The sequence below is a fragment of the Lontra canadensis genome, unplaced genomic scaffold (assembly GCF_010015895.1).
Source record: "Lontra canadensis isolate GAN:19392208 unplaced genomic scaffold, GSC_riverotter_1.0 scaffold41, whole genome shotgun sequence".
NCBI classification, from domain to species: Eukaryota; Metazoa; Chordata; class Mammalia; order Carnivora; family Mustelidae; genus Lontra; species Lontra canadensis.
The window spans coordinates 14926671-14945845 of NW_022631035.1; the positions used below are offsets into that span (position 1 = coordinate 14926671).

A 19175-nucleotide genomic window follows, 5' to 3' on the forward strand; every position below is an offset into this window, starting at 1 on the left:
AGACTACAAAGCATCAGAAGTTATTAGAAGTGTTTGCTTGTCCCCGTGTATCAGCTGGTTGCCAAGATGTTTCTGGTTAATAAATCATGTCGAGAAGGTAAGCCTGTAAAGTCATGATATGGCTACAAAATACCGTATTTTCTCCTTTCAGAGCCCCTGGGGGTTTATTCACTGTTAGACACTGTTTATTCGGTGGTAGCCTGCCTGCCTTGGACCTCGGCATTCAATTCTCTGAGATGTTCTAGGAAAAGAGAGAGCGGATCAACTAGCGAAGTTTCTCTGGAAATAGATTTCTAAGTTTTCGTGAGGCAATTCTAGATTGGTCTCTTTTTATTAAAATGTGGCTGCCAACTCTGTGTATTAAGCATTGTAGCAGTACTAGTGGGATTTATAATAAAAGACTCTTGGGAATGTCATACAATTTATAGAAGAAACTCAGACTCAGTTTTGTTTTTTTTTTAAATCTCATGCCCCTGAATACTAATAGCAGAAGACTACTGCTGCTTATCGAATTAAACACAGGATTTAGTTAAGGTATATCTAAAGGGTCTATTACCGCAAAGGCAGGAGTAGAGAGAAGAACATTCCTTGAACACTTTCTCTGTACTCTGTACTTTTTAGGTATTATACTACATGACCTCTTTAGTTCTCAACAACTTTAGGAATTATCTCTTTTACATAGGTAAGAAAATGGTCCCAGAAACATAAAACTCTCCAAAGGTCACAGTTCCAGGAAGAAATATGATTTACATGCAGGTAATGACTCAAAAATCCATGTTCTTTCCACTAGAGCTTGTTTCTTTAAAAGTTCCTGTCTCAGGGAAAATACCAAAATACCATAGAATCTCCTGCCTGGCTTAATATCTTCATCAGAATCTGGAACTAATTTTCTAACGAACTGGCATGAAGTAGGCCGGGCAACATGGCCACAAGCACAGTTGTGTCCAATAAGGCTGGCTGAAGAACATGCCAGGAGAGAAATAAAACCCCAGCACGGTCAGAGAGGTTTAGTCTCTCTGATGAGTCACGGATGGAGGCACAGTCAAATGTGGCTTCTCTTCTTTCTGGGCCAAAACAAGTTCTGCTTTTGCCAGCTATGTCGTTGGTGTCTTCTTTGTTTCCAGGAAGGCAGGGATAGGTCTGCTTTGGGAAACACCAACTTTGTTAAAGGAATAATTCTTTTATAAAAAAGTAGTGTGGAGTAGAAAGCACACCTCACTAGGATGCTAGAGATCTAGGTTCTACCCAAGAGAATGGGAAACAGTTTCACACCTAGTCTGGCATATTGCACTGAGAAAGAGTGTTAAGTCACGGTCAACTTGATGAGGTGAGAGTGCTGGGCGTGCACAGCTGCAGGGCAGGGGAGAGGTGGTACGTACTACATACCTGCCATTCTTTTTCTACTCCTTCTTCCTTTCCCCCACCTATTAACTTGATGAGTTCCAGCACTGATTCAACATTTTAAGGCCTTTTTAAAAGGGGACCTTTGTAAAATAGGGACAATGGTAACTTATTTATCTATAAGGAGGGCAGCTAGGCCAGCTGACCTCTTCAGGTCTGTTTAGCTATGAGGTTTAAGAGTTCATTTTCCAGCATAAACCTTAGCACTGGCTGGGCTCTAATGGGCTCAGTCACTGGTGGCTTTAAAAATGGTATGGCTTTTAAAAGGGCAACTGCAATTTTAAAACAATTTTGGTCTAAGTCAAAGAGATGAACAATATATGAATTCTTTCTTCATATCGGAAGAACACTGAGGAAGTCTAAGAAATGGCTAAATTAGTTATAACCTGGGTTCAGTAGCACAAAGAAAATTATTTAGGAATATATAGGAGGTATTTTAAATATCTATGCAGAGTTTGAGTCTTATGGAAATAACATCGTGAGAAAATAAACCTCATTACAGCCTTGTCTTGGGAAGAAACAGAGATGATGTTGCCTTTGCGTGAAATGTTCAATGAAGAACACTTCTCGTTGCTTTCAATACCCATGCTCCATGCAATCAATACAAAATAGGCTCAGAATTGCTTATTACAGGTGATGGCTTACCTGGGATCACAGAGAAATTTGGTTTTCTCTCCTTCTTCTCTCCAGATAAGCCACTCTCGAAAAGAAGGATGTACAAACATACGAGTCATGTCTCTGCGTTTGATTAGGAACATGGAGAGGTTCTCCATTCTCTGCTGAAAATCCTCCCATTCTAGGGTGCCTTCAATGCTACCAGCATTGATGGCCTGGAAGATATGTTCGTCAGTCAGTGGGTGCAGAGAGGCCACTGCCACATTCAGGAGAGGCATCACCCGGTCAAAGGAAGACTGGGTGGGGAACTTCATATTACACTGGAGCAAATAAACCTCCGAGAGCGAGACAGGAACTACTTTGTAGCTAGAGCTCTTTAACACTAGATAGCCTTTCTCTATGAGGTCAAATGTGAGTTTCAGGTATAGATAGGACCCTTGACTGAGGGTCTTGAGGTGAGAACTGAGTTTGCCAAATGTAGTATTGTCCATTTTGCCATTAAGTGAAATGTTATTCTGGATCTCTGAGCTGCTGTGTATCCGGTGCAGGATGTAAGCCTGCAGATCCTGGTCTATGGCTTCGTTCTCTTCTAGTCGATCCAAAAAAATCCTATGGAAAGGCAGCAGCTTGGTAATTTCCTAAAACAGATGGAGAGAGAGAGAGAGACAGAAAGACCTTCAGTTTCCCCTAACTCTTGTGATACACTCTGAGGTCCACACATTGATCCTAAACTTCCGAGTGGCCGAAGAGGGAAACAGGATCAAGTATCAGTATCCATAGGTGAAAACACATCTGTTGCACAGAGGGGACACAATTTTTCCTAATATTGAGACTTGAGATAAATTTTTATGGGTCTTCATAAAGGCTACCTTCGGAATGATTTAATGATCAATATTCTAAATAACACTCCTAACGTGAAGGGAAAATGGAGCGCCATATAACTCTTTTGTTGTAGTTTTTCTCAGTGTAAACCATGGCATAATGTCAAAGTACAATTCAGTAAGAGAAATGCATGAGGACTCAAAGAACACCATATAAAAATGTGCTTTTCCAACCTTCCTAATAGGATGACTACATTTTAATGGAGACTTTTTGTAGAGGCCTTAGCCCAAAGGAATATTTCTAATATGTTTGGTACCTTGGTGATGTGCTGGAAAGTATACGGGGAAAGGTGATAGGGCTTTGTGGTTACATTTTATCTGCATACAGACTTTGGTCCTCTAAGTATCTATTTTCTTCAGCATCAGTTTCTTTTTCTCTACTGGATCACATAGACGAATGGCACCACAATCCCTCCCCGCAAATACTATCTTATATCTCTGTCCCCATTTTTAGCAAAACTTCACAGAAGAGTTTCCTTATTTCCTATCTCTTGTTCCTCCTTCCCATTCTGTCCTCTATTTGTTGCAATCAGACTTCAACCGCATCATTTCACTGAAATGGTTCTTGCTAAGGTTTTATGTAATTTTCACCTCGCCTGGATGAGGCCTAACCTGTGTTTCCAACTTAGTCCTCTCCCCTGAGCTCTTATCGTATACCTTGGTCTACTCGACATTTACATCATCGGGATGTTACATAGACAAACTTAGCATGGCTAAATCAGAACTAATGAATTTTGCCCCCTGCCACAGAAACTTCCCCATGTCAACAAACAGCATCACTACCAAGCCTACCACCAAATTATAGGTGTCTGGGATCTTTCTCTTTTCCTCATGCTGGCATTTACCCAATTGTTCACCAAAATCCCATGTTTTACTTTTGACTCTTCTTTCTTGCTCACCCTACATTCAGCCCATCATTAAGTCCTTTTGATTCTCCTTCAAAGTATAATCCAAGTATGACCACTTCACAGGGTCCCTGCTATGACCACTCTAGTCTAAGCCACCATCACCTTCCGCCTATACTACTCCTATTCTTGATCCCCTGTATTTTATTATCTTTGTGGCCAGCAGCCAAAGATATCTCTTAAAAAAGTAAATCAGATCTCATTATTTTGCCAGGCTCCTGGGAGAGGGCTTTCCCATTGCCCTGTCTAAAATAACTGTCTCTTTATCCTATTTGTCTTCATAACACCAATACTATCTAAAATTTTAATATACGTTTAATTTTTCACTTAGTTTTCATTTGTGTTCCTCACTGGAATATAAGCTTTATGAGGGCAGTGACAGAATTTGTCTTGCTTACTGCTCGATCTTCAGCTCCTAGGAAGTGCCTGACACATGTGAAGTACTTAAGAAATGTCTGTGGAAATAATGAATGATCAAATATGAGGGTTTTTTTTTTTAAAGACCTATGAATTATTTCACTGTCAGAGCTGAATGAAAATAAGAAAATTCTTGGTCGAAGTGAATGAAGTATCTGGGAAGTTATTACAGGTCTTGAATTATGAGGACACTGAAATTTTGACTTTGTAGATTAGTATGCATAGTAGTACTTTTCCTGTCCTTTGGCATAGCTGAAAAGTTAAAGTCATCTGTTCAAGTCATACTTAAAATGTCTTTTGAGATTGCACATGGTCTTATGTAAAAATACAAATGAGAAGAACATCTCCTAAGCATACATTTAGTAAAACTAGTCAGAGATTGTGTTCCTGGAAGTTTCTTTTTTTCATCCTTCTTCTTTAACAATCAAGCTACTGACCAGTAACAATAGATTACACAATTTTTAGTTGTAAAGATGCATTTACATTGATTTATCCACATCCTTTAATTTAAATTACTTTGAGATTAATAATGAACATCTGTAAGGTGGTGGCCAGCATTGTAAGTACAGTTTCTGATCAAAGAAGGGAGCAAAGCTAATTGGTCCACATGCAGGAGTACCACTAAGTCCCTGGGAGAGGGGAAAAGGAAGGAGAAGCTGTTTTCTGCACACTAGTAATTATTACACATGGGCTATATCAAGATAGTGGGATAGGTGTATAATATGTGAGACTTTGATGCTTAACAAACAAGGCAATGGTTAAGCAAAAAAAAAAGGTTGAGAAATTCTGTTCCAAACCAAGTATGAATATGTAAGGAATAGGGGACACCAACTCAGCTACAGTGAGAACAAGGTTTTATGTAATCTTGTGAGAGATTAGGTGGAGTCATTTATCCTTAGCCCTTATGTCTTTGCAGGCTTAGTCCCACATTTCTAGTCCTTCCTCCAGGCCATTAAGTGATCGGTGGGAGAGGATGGAAGGTAAAAAAGATTAAAAAAAAAAAATCTTATCTCCCAGTTGTTGTACATTTAATCTAAAGCCTTAATACTGCCAATATTTCTTAGAGGAAGGCATACACCGTCTTGTTATAGAAAAGTTGTTCAAGTTGAAGCAGAGGGGAAAGAGAAAATCTGACTCTAAATGGCAGACAGAACTGGGCTTTACATGGCATTACATGATTTAAAAAAAAAAAAGTCAACAAAAGTCAAACAGCAAATTAGAGTGTTAGGGACTGAATTTGTATTGCTATGTTAAGGACAAGGTCTAGAAAAATGGACTTTCTTTTCATGTTAATTGAGGGATACTTTATCAAAACTTATCCAGAGCAATGGGAATGCTAGCCCACCTATCCCACTATGTAAGAGTGGCATACATATACAGAGACTGCTCTCTCTAGATCATCTGATCTCTTACTCTCAAAATATACTCTTAGGGAATTATTCTTGCTAGTGCTCCAGGACATGGTAGAGGTGTTAAAAAAAAAAAAAAACAAAACAAAACCAAACACCAAAAACAACTCACCACTAAGGGAACACAAATCTAGAACTTCGTTTGTTTAATCACTCTCCAAGAGAAATATGGTCCCAAAGCAAACAAACACATACCTGTAAACTGGTCCTAACTGTTACAATTAGTTTGAGCCAAGAAGGAAATTTTCCAATCATTTTACTCAGAAATGAAACAATTGTATCCCCATAATCCGGTTTGTGAAATTCTGCTTCATTTAATCCATCAATTAGGATGATGAAATCTTCGTCTGGGATTTTTCTCTCTGAGGCAGAAAGAAACAGATTACTTAATAGTTACCAAGTGGATAACTGAGTTCTTTTTGTGTCTTTGACCAAGTATCTGTTTGGGGAAAAAAAAATTAGAAAAAGATCTGTATGCTTACTAAATGCTCAGAGTACATAATTTATTATAAAGACAAAGAATAATTTATTTAGTGAATTCATTTTGTTTTTACCAGAGGTGAAAGTTTTGTTATATACGTAACATATCAAGTGTATATATGATCATCATCTCCCCCATGTTATCAGTTGTGAAACAGACTGAACAAGACATTTGTGAAAATTTGCAGATGGAAATTCATTTTTCTCCCAAACTTGAAAATACTGAAAAGAATGTGTTGTTTTTTTCTATCTGATAGCATTAAAGAGAACAGAGTCACATGTTCCTTTGGGAATTCCTTCTCATACCCCCCACCTGCCCCTACGAAAAAAGTTTAATGTGAAGTCCAAAGCAGTATATATGCCTTCATGTGAATGTGTAGTGGGAAAGAAGGGGGTGGAACAAAGAAAAAAAATCCGAGCCAACAGAGAGATCGGAATAAGGAAGGTTGGATCCCAAGATCTTACAGAACTAGCAGCTTCCTACACTGCACCTAATGCAGCTTCAGTGGGACCAGACTCTTGTGTGATCTTCCCAGGAAGAAGGAGTCAATGGGAAAGACAAATACGTGTCACTTTTATGTTTAGTTCCCTTCTGAGCTCTATACTCTCCCAGCTTGACAAAATCAGTTTATCTTTAGGGCTAGGCTGTAGAAAAAGGGTTGGAGGGTTTTCAGGCTTCCACTCTCATTAAATGCTTAGTGATTCTTGAACCACAGTAAACAAATTATAGAGATTAAAAGGTACACTTTAGTACAAATGAATTGCAAGTAGTAAGTAAAAATTACTATATTTGACCCTTAAACAACATGGCTTTGCATGGGTCCACTTACATGTGGATTTTTTTAAGATAAATACAGTATAGTACTGTAAATGTGTTTTCTCTTCCTTATGACTTTCTGAATAACTTTTTTCTTTAGCTTACTTCATTGTGAGAATACATTACATAATACATACATCATACAGAATATGTGCTAATTGACTGTTCATGTTATTGGTAAGGCTTCAGGTCAACAGTAGGCTATAAATAGTTAATTCTGGGGGGAGTCACAAGTTGTATGCAGGTTTTTGTTTTTGTAGGTGTCAGTGACCCTAACCTCTGGGTTGTTTAAGGATCAACTATGGTTAGTAGGACTTAACAGGTTCTGCAAGGAGGAAAGCAGGGGGAAGAAAGAAGTCATTGAAATGGAACACAGGTTATATCTGAGTCTGAGGAGGAAAAGAGGAAGTTGGGGACAGAAGGAAAAGTCCATGGACTTCTGTACAAGACTAGCTCTTTTAAGAGTCAAGACCAATCAAAAATACGCATTTTGGTTTCCTACTTGAAAATATGCAGATTTTTTTTCATGATTAATAAAACTTTCTATTTCTCCCCTAAATTACAAGCTTTATATTATAGCAATTTAACTTTAATATCCTAAGGACTGTAAGTCAGTTCTCAAGTTATGAAGAATTTTAACTGTTACTTTCATCTGGTGACTCTTTGAAATGAACTATGGATTCCAGCTCTGCTAACAATGATTATTAATGAAATGACATCCTTGATGACATAGTACTAAGAAAAAACATTATTCCTATAGGGAGTCCAAAGAATTAAGAAAGACAAAAAAGTTGTTTGGAACTAACGGACTGACCCACAAAAGCGGGGGCTCTTATGTTCTTGATTTCGAGGACCATGGCACCCATAAGCATAATTGTGCCTTTAATGTCCATAGAGGAATTTTCTAATTACATTCTGCTTGGCAGCTGTAATAGATCCCTTCCTTACTGGGCACCATCACCTTGCCCCACCAAGTGGTGGGCTGAAGCCACCCTGTACTGATGCAGGAAAACCCACTGCAGTCTTTTAAAGAGCTGGTTGTTAAACAGCTGGTAGCCTAAAACTGGCCAAGGTGGGAATATTTATTTACACAGTGGAAATGGGCAAATATTACAAACCCTCCCTCTCCAGCTGGCTGTTAAAATTTTATCAGCACATCACTGCCTCCCCAACTTCAACTACATCTCCCTTAACTTCACCCAGACTCCTCTGTCAGAAAGCCATGATCTTCCAGTGAAGAAAAAGTCTGGTGATAATGCATTTGCTGGGATTTTCTTTGGGAAAAACATTTCAAACACATTCTTAAGCATAAAGATCAAGAACATGCTCTAAATTGTGATCTGGACATTTTAATGAATGAGATAATTCCGTAGCTGATAAAAATCATATTTTTATTTGCATAAATTCCCAGCAGATTACATTACTCATGCCAAGAGTAAAGTAGACAATCTATCATTTCTTTTTTTTAAAAAAGGAAGTATATCCCACTTATGATAACTACACTGTTCTCAATCTTGGCTATTTTTTCCTTTTTTTGGAGATTTGCTTCCTTGAAGAGGTTACTTAGAAGTCACCTATTAATACAGGTGATATAAAGGAAGTATCAAAAATATTTCACTGTTAAGAAATAAGGACATCATGTTTATCTAAGATTACTTTTTTAGGATTAAGAATAAATGCAAAGAATTTCCAAATGGTACTAATATTGTAAAACAATGAGAAGTATTCCTAAAAAATTTCCTTTTCCTCTGCCAAATAAGGTATCTCAGTTATAAATTTAAGACATGAGGACTTAATGATATTTAGCTTTCACCTCTCAAATGCAACTAGCCTTACAGAATGCTTCTGCATGCTCATTTCCAAATTTCTGCAGGTTCTTTAAATACATACTCTATCATCAGTAGTTTTAAAAGGTTTTATAGACAAATAAAAATTAAAAAAAATTAGGGACCAACAAAGGATTGCTGTTTCTTATTTATTTATTATTTTTTTAAAGTACACTCTATACCCAACATGATGCTTGAACTAACGACCCCAAGGTTCAAGAGTCACGTGCTGTGCTCTACCTACTAAACCAGCCAGGCATCCGACCAGTAAGAACATTTAAAGTGCAATTACCATCTACTATCACCATTAGTTTATAGTATAAAAATACTTTAATATTAAAAAAAAGGAAAGATGTAATCTCTCTAACTTTTACATACATGTATATACCAAATTATATTCACACAAATTCTAGGCTGTTTGTTTTCTTATTTTGTTAATGGACTAATGAAAACTTCAAAGGGACTGGTGCTTAGAAGCCACTATTCTAGCTGACAAGTCCCTGGAAAAGCTTCTAAGCCCTTTAACCTTTGTTTTTATTCCCTTGTAAAACTGTATTCACCAGGGATTCCCTACTGCCCTTGCTTATACGTACACTTAACAAATGCTGGAACTCATGTGCTTAGCACCCCTATTCTGAGACTCTGTACCTAGGAATCTGAGAGAAATAAGAAGGACAGAGACTGCAAGAGAAGAGATGGTAGCTAGTACTATAGTCAGAACTAAATCCTACTGCATGGGATTTCACTGGTATACTGTGTAGAAATTATCAAAAGTGAAAGGAAAGCTCATATCAGACAACATTTTTTGTTCAGAAAAGCTGCACATTATATGTGAATTATCTTCCTTTTAGTTGTGATAACAAATTAGTATCTCCTTTCATTGCGTATCGGTGGCTGAAGCAAGAGCTCACCAGGAAACTGCAAAACTTTTCCAGTTGTTTTGCATGTATGTGTTTTGTTATTAAAAAAAATTTTTTTTCCTTAGAGAGGCTGCACATGTGTGAAGGGAGGGAGAGAGAGAGAATCTTAAGCTGGCTGCATTCCCAGTACAAAGCCTAATGGTGGTGGGGGGGTTCAATTTCATGACCCTGAGATCATGACTTGAACCAAAATCAGGAGTCGGATGTTGAAACAGCTGAGCCACCCAGGCATCCCTGTATGTGTTTTTGTCACTACGCTTGTAGAACCTTAGAGTATTGTGAAAATGCTTCTATTTAGGGGCACCTGGGTGGCTCAGGGGGTTAAGCCTCTGCCTTTGGCTCAGGTCATGATCTCAGGGTCCTGGGATCGAGACCCACATCGGGCTCTCTGTTCAGCAGGGAGCCTGCTTCCCCCTCTCTCTCTGACCGCCTCTCTGCCTGCTTGTCATCTTTCTCTGTCAAATAATTAAATAAAATTAAAAAAAAAAGAAAGAAAAAAGAAAATACTTCTATTAAAAAAAAAAGATTTTATTTATTTATTTGAGAGAGTGAGCAAGAGAGAGCGAGCACGCAATAGCACGCACTAAAGGGGCAAGGGAAAAGCAGACTCCCTACTGAGCAGGGAACCCAATGCAGGACTCGATCCCAGGACTCTGGGATCACAACCTGAACCAAAGGCAGATGTCTAACCGACTGAGTGACCCAGGAGCCCCATGACTTTTCATTTTTTAAAAGATAAATGTACAATTTGAAATCTAGCTTCTGAATCTAAACTGAAAATGTTTTCCACTGAACTTCCCTGGAAAGAAAGCTTCAGCTACCTTTAAAAATAATCTATCTTAAAAATTATTGTGATAAAATTTACTTAGAGTTAATTGTGAAGATCTTAACTGCACACTTTGATCAGTTTTGATAAATATATGTAAATCATGTAACTAACATGCCAATCAAAATATAAAACATTGTCATCATTCCAGAAATTTCTCTTAGGTTCCCTCCCAGTCAATCTTTAATAGGCAATCACTCTTCTATCACTATAGACTATATGCACTTGTTTCTTTTGTTTAACATGATATTGAGATTCCTCTATACATGTTGAGTATATTATTATTATTATATATATTATTATATATATTATTAGTTTGTTTCTTTTTAATATTATGAAGTATTCCATTGAGTGACTATACAACTTGTTTATCCATTCTGTTGAAGGACATTTGGGTTGTATCCAGTTTCTAACTACTATGAATAAAGCTGCTATGAACATTGTTGTACAAGTCTTTTTGTAGACATATGTTTTCATTTCTTTTGGGTAAATACATAGGCATAGAATTTCTTGGTCATAAAGCAGATTTATATTTAACTTTATAAAGAACTGCCAGTTTTCCAAAGTAGTTGTACCATCATATACTCCCACCAGTATCATGTGAGAGTTCCAGCTGCTCATCACCATCACCAACATTTGACGCTTGACTTAAAACATTTTATCCTATTCTAGTGGGAGTAAAGTGGTGTCTCACTGTGTTTTTAATTTGCGTTTTCCTGATGACTGATGATGTTAAACACCTTTTCTTGTGCTTGTAGGCACACTTGGTATCTTCTTTTGTGAAGTGTCTTTAGATTATGTTGATTCTATAGACCAGTGTGGGGGAAAAATTCTAATCTACAAACTAGGTATATTTCCATTTACTAAGTTCTGTAATTTCACTCTAAAATGTTTTGTAGCTTTCACTGAGGAGGTCTTATCATCTTTTGTTAAGTTTTTTCTTAAGTACTTTGACACTACATGAAATATTGTTTGTAGTGTCATTTGAGAATACCTTCTCCCATTCCGTGGGTTGCCTCTTTGTCTTGTTGACTGTTTCCTTTGCTGTGCAGAAGCTTTTTATCTTGATGAAGTCTCAAAAGTTCATTTTTGCTTTTGTTTCCTTTGCCTTTGGAGACATGTCTTGAAAGAAGTTGCTATGGCTGATGTTGAAGAAGTTACTGCCTATGTTCTCCTCTAGGATTTTGATAGATTTCTGCCTCATGTTGAGGTCTTTCATTCATTTCGAGTTTATCTTTGTGTATGGTGTAAAAGGATGGTTGAGTTTCATTCCTCTAAACATAGCTGTCCAATTTTCCCAGTACCATTTATTGAAGGGACTGTCTTTTCCCCTGGATATCTTTTCCTGCTTTGTCAAAGATTATTTGACCATAGAGTTGAGGGTCCATATCTGGACTTTCTACTCTGTTCCAGTGGTGCAGCCACTTTGGAAAACAGTGTGGAGAAAACAGTGTGGAGATCCCTCAAAAATTAAAAATACAGCTATAACCCTATAACCCTGCAATTGCACTACTGAGTATTTACCACAAAGATATAAATGTAGTGAAAAGAAGGGCCATCTGTACCCCAATGTTCATAGCAGCAATGGCCACAACTGCCAAACTGTGGAAAGAGCCAAGATATCCTTCAACAGACGAATGGATAAAGAAGATACGGTCCATATATACAATGGAATATTATGCAGCCATCAGAAAGGATGAATACCCAACTTTTGTATCAACATGGACGGGACTGGAAGAGATTATGTTGAGTGAAATAAGCCAAGCAGAGAAAGTCAATTATCATATGGTTTCACTTACTTGTGAAGCATAAGGAATAACATGGAGGACATTAGCAGAAGGAAAGGAAAAGTGAAAAGTGAATTGGGATAAATTGGAGGAGGAGAGGAAGCATGAGAGACTATGGACTCTGAGAAACCAAGTAAGGGTTTTGGAGGGGAGGGGGTAGGGGGATGGGTGAGCCTGGTGGTACTGTGGAGGGCATGTATTGGATGGAGCACTGGGTATGTTGCATTAACAATGAAACTTGCAACACTGAAAAAATAAAATAAAATAAAATAAAATAAATATATTGTTTGTTATAGTTAACTACTGCTGCATCAGACCTCTAGGGGTTACTCAAATGGCTGTGGGCTGAAATCACCTGGAACAAAAACTCCCATGTCAGGGCTAGTCAACCGGAACACTTAAGTGTTGGTACTTCTTTTTTTACACGACAATGCAATCCTCCAAAAGCAAGTGTTTCAGTGAACAAGATGAAAGCTGTGTGGACATTTATGACCTACCCTCAAGATGTCACCTAGCATCAGCTTGTAGTATTCTATTGGTTGAAGTAGTCACAAGCCTGCTAAAAAAATTCAATAGGAGGAGACAAAGACCCCCAACTCTGGTTAGGAGGAATGCCAAAGAATTTATAGCCATCTTTTAAAACTGCCACACTACCAGGAAACTGGCTGGCTCAGTTGGAGGAATGTGTGATTCTTGATCTCAGGGTTATGAGTTCAAGCCTCATGTAGGGTATAAAGATTACTTAAATAAAGAAGCTTAAAAAAAACAAAAAACTACTTTTTTTTAATTAAGATTTTATCTATTTATTTTACAGAGAGAGTGAGAGAGAGCATTAGAAGGGAGAAAACCAGAGGGAGAAGTAGACTCCCCATGGAGCAGGGAGCCCAATGTGGGACTCAATCCCCGGACTCCAGGATCATGACCTGAGCCGAAGGCAGTTGCTTAACCAACTGAGCCACCCAGATACCCTGCCACACTACTTTTTAAGTTTCAATTTTCAATTGTTTTCTGCCAGTATAAAAATACAATAAATATATGCATATTGGCCTTATAGCCTGGAGTTCTATATTTATTATTAGTTCTAGTAGGCTTATTTTTTCTTTTGTGGATTCCTGAGAGTATTTTAGGTAAATAATCTACAAATAAAGACAGTTTTATTTCTTCCTTTCCAATCTTTACTATTTGCTTGTTTGTTTTCTTCTTGTGCTAGCTTGGACTACCAGTGGAATGTTGAGTTTAATGTAAGTGATGTGAGTGAAGGAATATTCTTGTCTTGTTCCTCGCTATTAGGGGGAAAATATTTAACATTTCATTGTTAGCTGTATGTTTTTTGGAGTTTTCCTTTATTAGACTAAGTTTTCTTCTATTCTTAGTTTGTAGAAAGTTTTATTGTTAATTATAATATTTGGTAAAATGCTTTATTGCATTTATTGAAAAGATTATGTATGCATATATTTTATATAAATGTATATTTATATAAAGACATATAGATTTTCTCATTTATTGTTAATATGATGAATTACACTGATAAATTTTCAATTTTTTTAAGATTTTTTTTTTTTTTTAATTTGACAGAGAGTATAAGTAGGCAGAGAGGCAGGTGCGGGGCGGGCAGAAGCAGGCTCCCTGCTGAGCAGAGAGCCCTAAATTTTCAAATGTTAAACTAACATTTCATTCTTGATCAAGTAAGACTAACTGATTTGCTATTAGTTTTTTCAGGACTTTGTTCTTATAGTCATGAGAAATACTGACCTATAATTTTCTTTTCTTATGAGATCCTTACTGTATTTTGGTTTCAGTGTAACAATTATCTAATAAAACAGGTTAAGAAATGTTTGTCTCCTCTAGTTTTCTGAAGACATATGTATGATACATTTCTTATCTTTTTGAATTTTATTAATTTTGCAGAAATATTACTTCTTCTTTAAATGTTGAAAACAATTCATCAGTGAAACCATGTGAGCCTGGAGTTTTTTGGTTGAAGATTTTTTTCCTTTTAAATTACAAATTAAATTAAATAGATAAGGGCTATTCAGATTGTCTATTTTCCCTTGAGTCACTTTCAGTAAGCTGTATTTTTTTAAAAAAATTTATTTATTTGAGAGAAAGAGAGATCACAAGTAGGCAGAGAGGCAGGCAGAGAGAGAAAGGGGAAAGCAGGGTCCCCGCTGAGCAGAGAGCCCGATGCGGGGCTCGATCCCAGGACCCTGAGATCATGATCTGAGCTGAAGGCAGAGGCTTAACCCACTGAGCCACCCAGGTGCACCAGTAAACTGTATTGTTTAGAGGATTTGTCCAGTTTATGTTGTTGAACTTATGTTATAAAGATGTTTATAGAGATACCTGAGTGGCTCAGATGGTTAAGCGTCTGCCTTCAGCTCAGATCATGATCCCAAGGTCCTAGAATTGAGGCCCATGGAAAAAAAAAAAAAGATGTTTATAATAATCCCTTATTTTTCTTTTAATGTCTATAGGAACTATAAAGCTATCTCCCTTTTATATCTGATGTTAATTTGAGTTTTTTTTCTCATTTTCTTGATCAGTCTTGCTAGGAATTTATTCATTTTAAATATTAATTTTTTTAAAATTTATTGATGTCTGTTCTTGTTTTTACTGTTTTTTTCTTTCTGCTTACTCTGGGTTTATTTTCCTCATTTTTTTCTAGTTTATGAAGTCAGAAACTTAGACATTGATTTTACACTACTCATTTTGAGATACTTTATCATTTCCTCTGTAATTTCTTCTTTGTCTTATAGGTTATTTAGAAGTATGTTGTTAAATTTCTAAATATTTGGGGATTTTATTTGTATCAATTTCTCATTTAATTCCATTATGTCAGATAACATTTTCTATAAGATTTTAATTTTTTGAAACCTTTAGACTTGGGGCACCTGGGTGGCTCAGTCAGTTGAGTGTCTGCCTTCAGCTCAGGTCACGGTCCAGGGCCCTGGGATTGAGCACCGCACCAGGCTCCCTGCTTGGTGGGGAGTCTGCTTCACCCTCTACTTGCTGCTCCCCCTGCTTGTGCTCTCTCTCATTCTCTGTCAAATAAATAATAAGTCTTAAAAAAAAATAAAGAAAAGCAAAGAAACCTTCCAACTTGGTTTTATGGCCCAGAATATGGTCCTCATGCACTCAAGAAGAATATATATTCTGCAGTTATTGGGTAGTAGTCTATAAACGGTAAGTGGATCGGGCTGGTTGACAGTGTCATTGAAATCTTCTACACATTTGGTTTTTATCTGCTTGTTCTTACACTTATTGAGAGGTTGTTAAAATCACCAGCTATGATTATTTTCCTGTTTATCTCTTTAGTTCTATTAGTTTTTGACTCATGTATTTTTTTCACTTAAAAAACTTATTTGAAATAATTTCTTCATTCTTCTGAAAAATATGTATTAGTGAAGTACAGTTGACATACAATGTTATATTCATTTTAGGTGTACAATACAGTGATTTGACAATGATTCATGTAATTTGAGCCTCTGCTATTAGGTATATATACATTAGGATTATTTTATCTTCCCAGAAATTGGTCCTTTCATGTTTATCAAATGGCCCTCTGGTTACACTTCTTGTCTTGAAGTCTGCTCTGTCTCACATTAATACATCCACTCCAGCCTTCTTATGCTCCATGATTATATATATTTTCTATCCTTTCACTTCTAATCTGTGTCTTTGTATTCAGATAACCTCTCTTGTAGATAGCATATTGTTGGGTCTTGCTTTTTATTCAGTCTGGTAGTTTCTACCTTTTAATAGAAATGCTTAGTCCATTTAAATGTAATGTAATTATTGGTATGATTGACTTTAAGTATAGCATTTTGCTTTTTAAAAAAGTTTAATCTGATTTTGAGTTTTTGGTTCAGTTCTATAGCATAATGATTCGATATTTGCATACATTGTAAAATGAAAACCACAAGTCTGTTAACATCTACCACCTTACACAATTACAAACTTTCTTTTCTTGTGATGAGAACTTTGAAGATTTACTCTCTTAGCAAGTTAAAAACGTGCAATACAGTATTATTAAATATAGTCATAAGCTGTATTTTTCCATGACTTATAAATTTTATAACGAAGTTTTTTTGACCCCTTTCCCCACACCCCACCTCTGGCAACCATCAATCTCTTCTTTGGATCTATGAGATTGGCGTTTTTGTTTGTTTGTTTTGTTTTGTTTTTTGGTTCTGTTTTTTTTAGATTCCACATGTAAGTGGGATCATACAGTATTTTTCTTTCTCTGTTTGACTTACTGCTTCTTTTTAGCAGCCTAACACAATACCATTTTATTTTCTTATATTTGTTTTTAAAAATTTTTAATCAAAAAATTTTTTTTAATTTGAATATAGTTGACACACAATGTTACATTGTTTCAGGCTTCATAAGTTTCAGGCTTATGATGTAGTTCAACTTCTCTATATGTTATGCTATGCTTACCACCAGTGGAGCTACCATCTGTCACCATACACTTCTATGATATCACTGACTATATTCTTTAAGCTGTGCCTTTGATTTCCACTTGTTCAATTTAAAATTGTGTGTGTGTGTGCGTGCGTGTGCACATACAAAAAGGTGGTTCTATTAAAGCATGGGGACGGGACCTATGGGCAGAAAGAGCTGCCTAAAAACAATTTTTATTCTGTTTTTCTTTCCTGCCCTCTTAATGGTTGATAAAATAATTTTTAGTATTTCATTTACTTTATAAATTCTGTTTACAGCTATTGCTCATGACAAGGATTTTGTTTTAAAAGTAAGAACATGGGAATCAGATGGAATAATTAAATTCATTTAGAACAATATTCATCAATAAGGCTATAAAGCTGTTTATGGAGACCTACATGAGAAGCAAAATTGAAACATGTGAGTCATGGCTAACAATCTAGAGCTGAACCTGCAAGCATTTGGATATTCTCCTTGAATGAGCTATAAGATGTAGATCTTTGTATCACTGTCCTTCCTTCAAGGTACTCAGTATGTGAGCAATTTCTATGTTCACTCATTTGTTCAAACTTTACTTCCTGAAATGCCCACCGTGTTCAAGGTGACATAACCACATCGAAGTATAAAAGATGAATGAGAAAAGGTTGCTAACTTCAGTAGCATACAATTTAGTAGAAGGGACAGGACAGGTACAGAAATAACTAATTCTTACAGAGCACAAAGTATAGTATCTGACATATAGTTCAATAAATGTTAGTAATAAAATTTTAAATCCTTAATATGCATATAATAATGTGTTAAGTATACTCTAAATAAAAATACAAAAAAAGCCCCCTAATATCAATGTGGAAGAATACTGTATCTTACTAGAGGCTGGCAGGGAGATCATTAGGCCTCTTATGAATAAGGTGGCATTTAGCTGGTTGTTGAAAGATGGGTAGAAACCTAATAGAGATGTAAGCAGAAGGCATAACAAGAAACAATGGAACAATGAGCAAATGTACGGAGGCAGGAATATGTACATGAGTGTTTAAGAACTAATGAGTATTTCACATGTAAACACAGGATTCATACAGGTAAAAGTATACAGTAAGGCTGGAAAGCGGGTTGGACCCAGGCTATCAAGTACCTTACACACTAGACTAAGAAGCTGGAAGTTAATTCAGTAAGCAATAGTTAGGTTTCTGAACAGAGAAATTAAGTGATGAGAGTGATACTTTATGAAGCTTTATTTGGAAGCAGCACATAAAGTCTACAGGACGCAGAGGCTAGGGCAGAGCGTCCCTACCAGGTACGTCAAGAACAGGTTAGAGGTGTACTTAAAAATGAACCTCTTTAGCCCTCAGGGCTTGGGGGTTTAGCACAGCTGTAATCTCAAGGCCAGTCATGTCTAGCTATAAGGAGTTGTGATTTTTTTTATCTCAGTATGCTATACAAATTTTTATCATTTTCTAAGTGTGCTATGATATGAAAGCAGCACTAAACCCCCAAACCAGAGAAGACCAGGAAGGGTAGTAGTACAGACATGATGCCATGAGCAACTGAATGGCCTTTGAGGTGACAATGGCAGGAATGAATATGAGACTAATGGATGGGAGAAACATCATGAAGGCAGAATTAGCAGGATATAGATTGACCGTACAGAAAATAGGCTTTAAAATATCTGTGGAGAAATTCCAAGGTCTAGTGTACAGAGAAGCTAATGGGTAGGTAGTAGAGGTATAGAAAGTTGAGAAGAGAAACTCTGATATCCAAGTAACTAGTATGGAGGTTGAAATAACTGAAGATGGTGGCCAGGAGAAAGGCAGTTATAATCATTTTTTCTTACTGAGCACCTCCAAAACCTTCAAGAAAGATATAAGTCTCTTAGGAATAAACACGACTGCTCAGGAACCTCATGCTCGCTCAAGTCCTTCTCTCTGGCTTCCAGCACTGATAAAACACTGTTAAGGGGATGGGGTAGACACGGGTGAAGGAAGGGATGCTTGTGCATAGGCCACAGCTGACACCAGAGTTGCAGAGGAAAGACGGAAGAAGGGCATGAGTACGAGGGAGATGGATTCCATTTTATCCACCCCCCCATTTCTTAAACATATCTTAAATACCCTTTACATAGTTTTTTGTGGAAAGCTGAGGTTTAGGAATACACAGAGTTGTGTAGCCATAGATGCCATTTCATTTTACCTGACTATGGAATGAAAAAAAAAAAAAAAAAACCCAAACATTATGATGAGGAAGTTTCTAACCACACGAACTCTACAACATGGAGTGGGGGCATGGCTGTACTGGTTTTTTTGAACTCTACAGAGAGGACTAGAAGCTCTACTACCTTGAGTACAAGAAAAATGTATTCTATTTGGAAGTGAGAATGAGAATTTTTAGAGGGAAAGGAGGAAAGAAGTAGCAGTTCCTGTAGGAATTTTCATTTTTTCAAGTAAAATCTTTTCT

General features: G+C 36.8%; 1 protein-coding gene across 8 annotated transcripts in view; it reads right to left on the reverse strand.

The window, feature by feature from the left end:
* TANC2 (tetratricopeptide repeat, ankyrin repeat and coiled-coil containing 2) overlaps window positions 1–19175 on the reverse strand; it is a 363824-nt gene that overhangs the window by 57427 nt on the left and 287222 nt on the right. For all 8 annotated transcript variants that reach the window (XM_032870890.1, XM_032870889.1, XM_032870888.1 and 5 more), the window contains 2 exons: window positions 5824–5990; window positions 2047–2654 (listed from right to left, as the gene is read on the reverse strand). In XM_032870890.1, the coding sequence (XP_032726781.1) occupies window positions 2047–2654; window positions 5824–5990 (775 nt within the window). The remainder of the gene's footprint in view (window positions 1–2046; window positions 2655–5823; window positions 5991–19175) is intronic.